Below are 10,828 nucleotides of genomic sequence, written 5' to 3' on the forward strand. Positions count from 1 at the left end.
AGTATGCTATGCTGGTTTAACAGCTGCAGACAGGAAGGCCCTACAGAGAGTGATCAATTCGGAACAAGAAACCATTGGTTGCCCTCTGACCCCACTGGGTGACATCGCCAGATCTCGCTGCTTTAGCAGAGTAAGGAAGATGATTCACACCCTGGTCAGTGTCCCTTCCCACTTCTACCATCAAGCAGAAGACATCAAAGTGTAGCCAGCCGAACAAAGAGGTTTAAAGATAGTTTCTATCCTTGGGCTGTGAGACTTTTAAATACCACCACAATCACTCCATGCAGACGCTAGTTTCTTTTTCCTTTTTCTTTCTTTTTTCGCTTCTGCTATAATTTTGCACCAGTGAAGCTAAAACCAATTTCGTTGTATTTAGGTACAATGACAATAAAGATTGTACTTATACTGTTCACCTGCGGATGGGAAGCCCACCCCACGTGGGACCACCTTCAGCAGAGAGACCCAGCCAAGGGGGGAGGAGAGCCCGCTGGGCGGAGGGGATCCGGAGGCCCCCACCGGACCGGGAGGCGAGGAGAGGGAGGGGCTGTGGTGGGGCTGACTCTCACCCACGGGGAACGCAGGGGGGGCACATTGGGAGACCTTATGCACCCCCCCCCCCACATACACATATACACACAGAGAGAGAGACACAAACACTTTGCACCCACTTTCCCCAAGTTCGGGAGAAGCGCTTGGCGGGTTTTGCCAGCCGGAGCAGCCCGGGAGGAAGGAGGGGCGCCTGGGGTACGGAGGGGGGAAAGCGCCCCCCCACTCCCCCCTGCAAAAGAGCCCCGGCAGGGAAGCTCCGAGGGGAGGGAGGAGCCGGGGATGCTCGGAGGGGCTCCAGGAGGGGCGGCGGGGGCGTCTTCGGGGCAGGGCTGGGGAATCCCCGGGACGCCCCTAGGAGGCGCGCAGCAGCCCGCGTCGCCCCACCTCCCTTCACGATGCCGGACTCTATTTCCCGACCTGCTCCGGGCCTCCTCTCGTTCCCTCCCTCGTTCTCGCGAGAGCGGCGCTCTTCTCTCCCGGCCGGCCTCGGGGGCCCCGGCGCGGATGACGTGGCGCGCGAGGATTGGGCGGCGTGTCGGAGTGGGCGGGGCAGGCGCACGCGGCCGCAGCTGTTCCGCGGAGGGAGGGCAGGCCGGAAGCCGGATCGGAGGGAACAGCAGAAGCCGCCGCCGCCGCCGCGATGCCGTCCGACCTGGCCAAGAAGAAGGCGGCCAAGAAGAAGGAGGCGGCCCGCAGGAAGGACGCCGGCAAGGCCAGGCCCAGGCCCGGCAGGGGGCCCGACGAGGAGGACGAGGGAGGAGGAGGAGGAGGGGGGGAGGCCAACGGGCGCCCGGAAGAGCCCGGTAGGAAGGGGGGAGGGGAGGGACGGGAGGGGGGAGAGAGAAGTGGGGGGAGGGAGAGAGAGAAGGGGGCAGAGAGGAGAGGGAGAGAAAGAGGGGAGGAAGGAGAGAGAGGGAGGGGAAGAGGGGAGAGAAGGGGAGGAGGGCAGAGAGAGAAGGGGGCAGAGAGGAGGGGAGAGATAGAAGGGGCCAGAGGGGAGAGAAAGGGGGTGCAGAGAGGAGAGGGAGAGAAAGGGGGGAGGAAGGAGAGAGAGGGAGGGGAAGAGGGGAGAGAAAGGGGGAGGAGGGCAGAGAGAGAAGTGGGGGGAGGGAGAGATAGAAGGGGGCAGAGAGGAGGGCAGAGAAAGGGGGAGGGGGGAGATAGAAGGGGCCAGAGGGGAGAGAAAGGGGGTGCAGAGAGGAGAGGGAGAGAAAGAGGGGAGGAAGGAGAGAGAGGGAGGGGAAGAGGGGAGAGAAGTGGGGGGAGGGGGAGATAGAAGGGGGCAGAGAGGAGGGGAGAGAAAGGGGGAGGGGGGAGAGAAGGGGCAGAATGGGGAGGAGGGGGAGATAGAAGGGGCCAGAGGGGAGAGAAAGGGGGTGCAGGGAGGCGAGGAGGGGGAGAGAAAGAGGGGAGGAAGGCGAGAGAGAAGGGAGGGAGGGGCAATGGGGTCCTGAGCTGTGGCTTCTCTCCCCCCACCCCCCTCGGGCAGAGCTAGACGAGGCTTCGCGAGCGCTGGAGGCCTTTGAGCTGAAGAAGGCGGCCGCCCGGGCAGTGACCGGAGCCCTGGCCTCGCACCCCAACAGCACCGATGTCCACGTGATCAGCCTCTCGCTCACCTTCCATGGCCAGGAGCTGCTTAGCGACACCCGGCTCGAGCTCAACTCTGGCCGCCGTTACGGCCTCATCGGCCTCAATGGCACCGGTGAGACTCCCCAGCCGCGAAGCCAGGAAGGGGGGTGGGGCCGGGGCTGCCACCGCCACGGCGCCGCTTCTCTCTGTCTCTCTCTCTCTCTGCCCGCAGGCAAGTCCATGCTGCTGTCGGCCATCGGGAAGCGGGAGGTGCCGATCCCGGAGCACATCGACATCTACCACCTGACGCGGGAGATGCCGCCCAGCCAGAAGACGCCGCTGCAGTGCGTGATGGAGGTGGACACTGAGCGGGCCATGCTGGAGCGGGAGGCTGAGCGCCTGGCCCACGAGGACGGTGAGGCTCCGGGGTTCGGTCGATGGGCTCTTTGGAGGGGCCGGAGCCCCCTGGCTCTGGCTCACAGTGCCCCTCCTCCTCCTCCCCCTCCTCCTCTCCCCACAGCCGAATGCGAGAAGCTGATGGAGCTGTACGAGCGATTGGAGGAACTGGACGCCGACAAGGCGGAGGCACGAGCCTCCCGAATCCTGCACGGCTTGGGCTTCACCCCCGCCATGCAGAGGAAGAGCCTGAAGGACTTCAGCGGTGGCTGGCGGATGCGGGTGGCGCTCGCCAGGTGGGTTTGGTGCCCCTCCCCACTCGGGGAACCCCCGGCCGGCCTTCGTCCCCCTCTCTTCCGCTTCCCTGACGGGACTTTCTCCGCAGGGCCCTCTTCATCCGGCCCTTCATGCTGCTGCTGGACGAGCCCACCAACCACCTCGACCTGGACGCCTGCGTCTGGCTGGAGGAGGAGCTGAAAACGTGAGTCGGGGAATCAAGGGGGGGGGATTTGCCGTCTTGGAGGGGGGGTCCTTTGGCCGGGGCGGTGGTAACGTCCGGGCTTCCTGTTGCAGGTTCAAGCGCATCCTCGTCCTGATCTCGCATTCCCAGGACTTCCTGAACGGAGTCTGCACCAACATCATCCACCTGCACAACCGCAAACTCAAGAACTACACGGTAAGCGGGGGTGGGGGAGGAGGAGGCCCGTACCTGAGCGGCTCTTCCTGAAAGGGCGGGGAGGAGGGGCCCGTTTCCGCTGGCGGGACCCCCTTAGGCCTCTTCCTCCCTGCAGGGCAACTACGATCAGTACGTGAAGACCCGGGTGGAATTGGAGGAGAACCAGATGAAGCGCTTCCACTGGGAGCAAGATCAGATCGCCCACATGAAGGTAACCGGCCCGGCTCACCCTCGGGCGCAGGAGCTTTGGGGTTCGTCCCGGCTGTGCCCAGGTGGCCCCCGAAGCATCAAAGGAACTTTTGCCTCCCTGTAGAATTACATCGCCCGCTTTGGGCACGGCAGTGCCAAGTTAGCCCGTCAGGCTCAGAGCAAAGAGAAGACGCTCCAAAAGATGATGGCCTCCGGGCTGACCGAGCGCGTCATCAACGACAAGGTGAGGGCTAGCGGTCGGGATGGGACCCCGAACGGCCCCGGGTGCGAAAGGAAAGACGTGCCAAGATGGCCACGCTCCTCCTCTTGTCTCCCCAGACGCTCTCTTTCTACTTCCCCTCCTGTGGGAAGATCCCGCCTCCCGTCATCATGGTGCAGAATGTGAGCTTCCGCTACAGCAAAGACGGGGTGAGTAGGTGGGAGGGAGGGAGGGAGGGAGGGAGGAGGAAGAGGGGGGGAGGGAAGACGGGATGGTCAGCCTCTGTTGCTTCCCTCCCTCCAGCACTGGATCTACAACAACCTGGAATTCGGCATTGACCTGGACACGCGGGTGGCTCTGGTGGGGCCCAATGGGGCCGGGAAATCCACACTGCTGAAGCTGCTCACCGGAGAGGTAATTACTACACACACACACACAGACAGATCCCACACACTCGTCTGTGGTGGGTCTGATGGGTGTCCGAGCTCTGCCTTTCCTCAGCCGCCTCTTCCTTTGCAGCTGCTCCCGACGGACGGCATGATCCGGAAGCACTCGCACGTCAAGATAGGCCGCTACCACCAGGTGGAGTTGTGGGGGGATTCCTCCTGGGAGGCCCTTGTGGGCTTGCAGGGCGTTGTGGTGCTGTAGAGACACCCCCCCCCCCAGGGAAAGGCCTTCCAGAGGTGGAGGGAGGGAGGGGAGCCTCTCATTCTAACGGGACCGTCCCCCACTGCCCACCCCAGCACCTGCAAGAGCAGCTGGACCTGGACCTCTCTCCACTGGAGTACATGCTGAGGTGTTACCCCGAGATCAAGGAGAAGGAGGAGATGCGCAAGATCATCGGCCGCTACGGGCTGACCGGGAAGCAGCAGGTATGGGTTGTGTGTTTGTGGGGGGTTCCTCCGCTCTGCCTAGCGAGGGGGTTGGGGGGTGCCAGGCGGGATCTTCCCTCAGCCCGGAGGGAGGGAAGGTGCCCCAGACGCCCCACATGGATGCCTGGCAGGTTCCCAGCCGCAGGGGATGCTACCGTCTTGGGGACAATGGTAGCAGCCATGACAGTCTCCAAAAGGTTGGAGTTTCCTTGGTTTATTCCATGTGTTCCGTCTCCCTCTCTCTCTCCCGCAAGAGGCATCTGGAGGGAGGGAGGCCTCCTCCCCGCTCACACAGCCCCGGGTTCCTTCCCAGTCACTCACCCCAGGCCTTCTCCTTTGGCCTCTCCTGCCTGGGTCTTGGGAGGGGGGCTCTGAGGGTCAGCAGGAGAGACTGGGGGGGGCAGTTATGGCTGACCCCCGTTGTTGGGGGCAGCTGGAGAGGACAGCAGGCCAGCGGAGCGACCCGACCGGCTACGCCCTCCTGCGGGTGGGTCAGACGGGGCCTTCGTTCCCTTTGGCAGGTCAGCCCCATCCGCAACCTCTCTGACGGCCAGAAGTGCCGCGTCTGCTTCGCGTGGCTGGCCTGGCAGAACCCCCACATGCTCTTCCTGGACGAGCCCACCAACCACCTGGACATCGAGACCATCGACGCCCTGGCCGACGCCATCAACGACTTCGAAGGGGGCATGATGCTGGTCAGCCACGACTTCCGCCTCATCCAGCAGGTGCGTCCCAGGGAGGGAGGGAGACAGGCGGACAGTCAGACGGACACGGACGGAAGCACACAGGGCAAAGCCACTTCTGAGTGGCCCCTGGGGCATCCTTGCCAGGCAGAGCCAGGAAGGAGACGTTTCACGTCTCCTCCCCCTCTCCCCCCTTCTCCCTCTCCTCTCCCGCCTCCGCTCATGGAGTCACCCTCCCCTCTTTCCCGCAGGTGGCGCAGGAGATCTGGGTGTGTGAGAAGAAGACCATCACCAAGTGGCCTGGCGACATCCTCTCCTACAAGGAGCATCTGAAGTCCAAGATGCTGGTGGACGAAGAGCCTCAGCTCACCAAGAAGATGCAGAACGCTTGAGCAGGGCCGTGTCCCCCCCCTCCTCGCCCCCGTCCCCCGGGAGGGAGTGTGGGATTGGGGGCAGCCAGCTCCTCCGCCCTGGGAGACCCTGGTGCCGGCCTCCCCGGGGGAAGACGGGCAAGGCTGCCCCCGGCCTCCCCTCGGCTTCCCCCGCTGCCCGCAGCCCTGGCGGAGACTGCAAGAGCCTGGCTTCCTGCTTCGGATCCACCACTCCAGAGCCTCCGTTTCTTTTTCATAATTATTTATTAGTGTAATTGCATTCCTGCCTGAGGAGTCTCGGCCAATAAAGAGAGGGGAGCTTCACGCTTCCGCCTGCTCCTTTTGGGGAGGGGCTGGGGCAGGCGAGGGGGGGTTGGCAGTCCAGGCTCGGTCCAGCCTTCCAATGGGGTGTTTCCTGGGCAGTGGGGTCTGTGGCTGCTTCGGATGGGGCCGCTCCCAGGAGCCTCTCTGTTTCCGTGTTGGGCTCTGTGGCTGGGGGGGGGGGGAGGGGGGGGGTTGGGAGTCTCCCTCCGTTATCAGACTCTTACCGACCCAAACGCAATGAGTCCTAGCAGGAACATCCCCGCGTGGTCCCTGCAGCCCTCCAGCCAGCTCTCCGCCATCGGTGGGCCCCCACCCCTTTGCAAAGGCGGCCCAACTGCACGCAGCCAAAGTCTTGGGGCACGGGGCCCTTCCGGCACGGGGCCCTTCCCTGGCGAGACTCACCCTGGAGCTGGGCCTTCGGTTTTGGGCCTTTAAGCGGCCTCCATCTTCAGGGCAGCCCCAAACCGCTGGCTTCGTCCAGGCAGGGTGCCTCGCTTTGAGGCAGAATCAGAATCGAGAATGGAAGGGACCTCGGAGGCCATCTAGTCCAAGCAGGAAACCGTATACCATTTCAGACAAGTGGCTGTCCAGCCTCTTCTCCAGAACCTCCAGGGATGGAGCACCTACAACTTCTGGTGGCAGACAGTTCCACCGGTCAATTGTCCTCACTGTTAGCAATTTCCTCCTGAATTCCAGGTTGCCTCCCTCCTTGGTCACTTTCAATCCATTGTTTCTTGTCTTGTGCCCTAAGGGTGAATATTTATTCCTTCCACTTTCCTCCCCCCTCCCCCCCCGGCCGCCCGTACTGTGGGCTGAGTGGGAGCCCCCTGGCCCACCAAGCAGGCTTCCCTGCCTGCCTGCCACGGGGACCAGGGGAGGAGGGGGAAGTGTCACTTGCTAGCCCCCCCCCTTCCCCCTGCATGTAAACCCCATAAACCAGAGGATGTCAGTCTAGCTCAAAGGGCAGGGGGGGGGGGAACCAGCCGGGGGTTGTGCATCTCAAGGCCCCTGCGAACCCAGTGAATTGTGGCAAATAAAAACCCAACCCCTGTACATCTTAGCACAGGTAGTCCTCGACTTATAACAATTCATTTAGTGACCAAAGTTACAGCTGTGCTGGAAAAAAGGACCATTATTCGCACTTCTGCCCTCTGCCACATCCCCAGGGCCACACAATTTACATCCGGACGCTTGACAACAGAGTCACAGTGTTCCGGCATTGCGTGTTTCCCTTTTGCGACCTTCTGACCGGCAAAGTCAGTGGAGGGGGCCAGGTTCACTTAACGACCGTGGTGCTCATTTGAACAACTACAAGGATTCGCTTTAACAAAAGAGGTGGGGAAAGTTGTATAACGGAGCAAAATTGAAACCGAGTTTCTCCTTAGCAACGGAATTGTGGTCGTAAAATTAATTTCATGTCCTGTAGCTTTAAATTAATTTTGAAGGAACCAGGTTAATCTCCAAAACTGAACATTTCAACAAGAGAATAATTATGGAAGCTATTGAAATAGAGAAACACCCCCACAACACGGATAAACAATATCTCCCGCCTACCAGATATCTGGAAACCAGCCCTAATCAACAAACAAGCCCTACCCACCACCCAGGCTGTTACAACACAGAACAACAACGGACGCACAGCCAGCACCAATCTACCAATCATGATACAACCACGCGACCAATCATTCCACTTACTGAAACAACAGCAGCACTGCTTTTGTCTCACTGATCGATGATCTCTGGAGAGCCAGAGACGGGGGCCGTGCCTCCGTTCTGGTTCTCCTGGACCTCTCAGCGGCCTTCGACCATGGTATCCTGTTGCGGCGGTTGCGAGAGGTGGGGGTGGGAGGCACCGTTCTTCGGTGGTTCTCCTACCTCGGCCAGGTCGCAGTCGGTGTTGGTTGGAGGACAGAGGTCGACCCCTAGGCCCCTTAATTATGGGGTGCCGCAGGGGTCGGTCCTGTCCCCCCTCCTGTTCAACATTTACATGAAGCCCCTGGGAGAGATCATCCGACGGCACGGGATAGGATACCATCAATACGCGGATGATACTCAATTGTATCTGTCCGCCCCGTGCCAACTCAGTGAAGCAGTTGACGTGATGTGCCAGTGCCTGGAGGATGTGAGGGTCTGGATGGGGGTGAACAGACTGGCTCTCAATCCTGACAAGACCGAGTGGCTTGTGTTTTTTCTTCCCACAAATTGGCTAAGTATTCCATCTCTCAGGCTGGGGGGTGAAATTATACGCCCCTCAGACAGGGTGCGCAATTTGGGAGTCCTCCTGGACCCACAGCTGACTTTAGATCATCAGTTGTCGGCTGTGACCAGGGGGGCGTTTGCCCAGGTCCGCCTGGTGCACCAACTGCGTCCCTACCTGAACCGGGAGGATCTTACAACAGTCACTCATGCCCTCAAGACTGGACTACTGCAATGCGCTCTACATGGGGCAGCCATTGAAGAGTGTTCGGAGATTCCAGCTGGTCCAGAATGCAGCCGCGCGAGTGATTGTGGGTGCACCCCGGTACACCCACGTTACACCTATCCTCCGCGAGTTGCACTGGCTACCTATTGGTCTCCGGATACGCTTCAGGGTGCTAGTTATTACTTATAAAGCCCAACATGGTATTGGACCTGGGTACTTGAGAGACCGCCTTCTGCCAATTGCCTCCCACAGACCCATTCGATCCCACAGATTAGGCCTCCTCCGTATTCCATCTGCCGGCCAATGTCGGCTGGCAACTACTCGGAGGAGGGCCTTCTCTGTGGCTGCTCCGGCCCTTTGGAACGAGCTCCCCGTGGAGATTCGGACCCTCTCCACCCTTCAGGCCTTCCGGACGGCCGTGAAGACCTGGCTGTCCCAGCAAGCCTGGGGTTGAGTTCCCCCCCCCTACTCGAATTTGCTGTGTCTGTTGTGCTTTTAAACTGTTCGTATTGTCCGATTGTCTTTGTCTTACTTTTTGTAATTTCCCCTCCCTTGGCTTTTGTTCAGCCGCCCTGAGTCCCTTCGGGGAATAGGGCGGCCTACAAATTGAATAAACTCCAACTCCAGACACCCCCACCAAGATTTATAGAAAGAAGGCAGCTCTGACCAGGCTTTAAGCCCAAAACCCAGCCTGAAGATGGTGGGTGAGCCCTCGCCAAAACGTCGTTGCCAAGAAAATCTCGATCTTACACGGGAAAAGACCCGAAAACAACAAGACCAGCATACCTACACCCGTGAAAATCTATGAATATATATGGTCTTGTTTAGTATAATAGATATAGATAATTATATCTATTATCTATCTCATCTATATCTATCTCATTATCTTTCTATCTAAAATTCATTTGCTGTCCATCTTATGGATGAAGTGACTCTTCCTTTCCTCAACCTCCATCAGCACCAGAGTGGGATCTATGAGTCGAGGCCAAAGGCAGCCCCCCTCCTTGCTTTCTCTGGCAGACGATTCTCTCCTCCCCACAAAGAGCACTCCTGGCTTTAGCAACTCCGATGGGGACGGGCAACTCGGCTGCTAAGCGCACCGGTTGCTAAGCAGACTGCGACCACTCTGGGACCCTGACCTCACTTCCCCTTCAGTTGTTAAGCAAAGCATCCCGTGGACCAGGCCTCCTCCTCCTCCTCCTCCTCCTCCTCCTCCTCCTCCTCCTCCTCCTCCTCTGCTTCCACTTCCTCTGTTAACCCTCTTAATGCCACCCAGGGCCTCCCCATAACCAGGAAGCGCCTGGTGCCTTTCTTTCTGCTCCAGCGTCAGCAGAAAGGTTTTCTCTCCCCCCCCCCACACACCCACCCACCCACATGGCTCTCATCGGATTTGATAATGTGGGAAGCCCCCCAACCTTAGAAGAATGAAATATTTTGGAAAATATTTTAAAAAGGCAGAATATTCTATTTCCCTTAAAGACAGAAAGCAGGCTCCGTTCTTCTTAGTAGCCCCCCCACCCACCCAGCAGATACTTTGTGCCCATTAAGAAAGATTGGGCCAGCCTGTCTGCAGACCAAAAGGCCTCCAGCTGCAGGGAGATGGGATTAAGGAGACAATAGGATGAACCCACCACCACTTGCCAGAAGAGACATTGCACACACACACACACGCACTCCAGAACAGTCCAAAGGTCAAAGTCACAGAAAGCTATGAAGGCCCATGATCCACTCATTCAACCGTTTCTTCAGCTGACCCAGAATGGCCTGCCTGTCTTTGTGGTTCTGCTTCGTCAATAAACCATCTTCCCTTCCGATCCAAGCCCCCCCCCCAGGGTCTTTCCAGCATTTCTCTCCCCAGAGAGAGGCTCAAGCAGACTGACATTTCTTCCAACCATCTGACCCCTTGGCCGTTCTTTTGTCCTGGCTATAGAGGCTGACCTCCTCAGCTCTTCCAGCGCTGGGCTCTTCTCCAAATTTCCTGCCTCAGGTTGGCTCACGACCTGCATTTCCTCTGTTTCTGTCGGTGTCCCACCAATTCCTGGAAGCTTTCCAACTGAATGAGGACTGTCAATCCAACTTCCTCTTCTCTCACCGGAGATCCTTACAATTAGGCAGTATTTCCCAAGGTATTTTGGATGTTCCCACCTCTCCACAGAATAACCGAGTTGGAAGGGACCTTGGAGGCCTTCTAGTCCAACCCCTTGCTCAGGCAGGAAACCCTGGAGCCCCAGAATATTCCAGACAAATGAGTGAAGGGCTGACCAGGTTTTTCTTGAAAACCTCCAGTCATGGAGCATCCACAACGTTCCACTCTCAGGCAAGTTCCCCTTGCTTCTAGGTTGCCTCCCTCCTTGATAGGTTCCCTTACTTAAAGGGGGTGGGGCTGCTCCCCCCTCCCCGGACTAAACTGGAGCAACCAGGACGTGGGCAAACTGCAAGGGCAAAACGTCTGGCATCTGGGGCCCCCAACCCACACCTCAAACAACCCCTTCTCCCTTCCTCTTCCGAAACAGAAAATAACGAAGGTTAGTAGAAGTGAACCTGGACTACATTTAGA

At 59.1% G+C, this 10,828-nt stretch overlaps 1 protein-coding gene across 1 annotated transcript; it reads left to right on the forward strand.

The window, feature by feature from the left end:
• The first annotated feature begins 1,122 nt into the window (after positions 1–1,122).
• On the forward strand, positions 1,123–5,849 carry ABCF2 (ATP binding cassette subfamily F member 2). Its single transcript, XM_087712244.1, has 14 exons — positions 1,123–1,352; positions 2,039–2,251; positions 2,351–2,533; positions 2,639–2,810; positions 2,900–2,995; positions 3,088–3,190; positions 3,306–3,401; positions 3,504–3,623; positions 3,719–3,808; positions 3,903–4,013; positions 4,119–4,181; positions 4,343–4,471; positions 4,993–5,196; positions 5,406–5,849. Exons 1-14 carry the CDS (start codon positions 1,190–1,192, stop codon positions 5,544–5,546), a joined length of 1,884 nt encoding a protein of 627 aa, XP_087568370.1. The 5' UTR covers positions 1,123–1,189; the 3' UTR covers positions 5,547–5,849.
• Positions 5,850–10,828: the final 4,979 nt, after the last annotated feature.

Source organism: Thamnophis sirtalis, unplaced genomic scaffold (genome assembly GCF_051295495.1).
Source record: "Thamnophis sirtalis isolate CommonGarterSnake01/CBP01778 unplaced genomic scaffold, rThaSir2_p1.2 scaffold_4, whole genome shotgun sequence".
Lineage (NCBI taxonomy): Eukaryota > Metazoa > Chordata > Lepidosauria > Squamata > Natricidae > Thamnophis > Thamnophis sirtalis.

Excerpts from the sequence above, each read along its gene's own strand:
- ABCF2 (XM_087712244.1), top strand. The coding sequence starts at position 1,190 with ATGCCGTCCGACCTGGCCAAGAAGAAGGCGGCCAAGAAGAAGGAGGCG. Across the intron at positions 2,534-2,638 it reads GCGCCTGGCCCACGAGGACG|CCGAATGCGAGAAGCTGATG; the intron begins GTGAGGCTCCGG and ends CTCTCCCCACAG. Across the intron at positions 3,809-3,902 it reads TCCGCTACAGCAAAGACGGG|CACTGGATCTACAACAACCT; the intron begins GTGAGTAGGTGG and ends CCCTCCCTCCAG.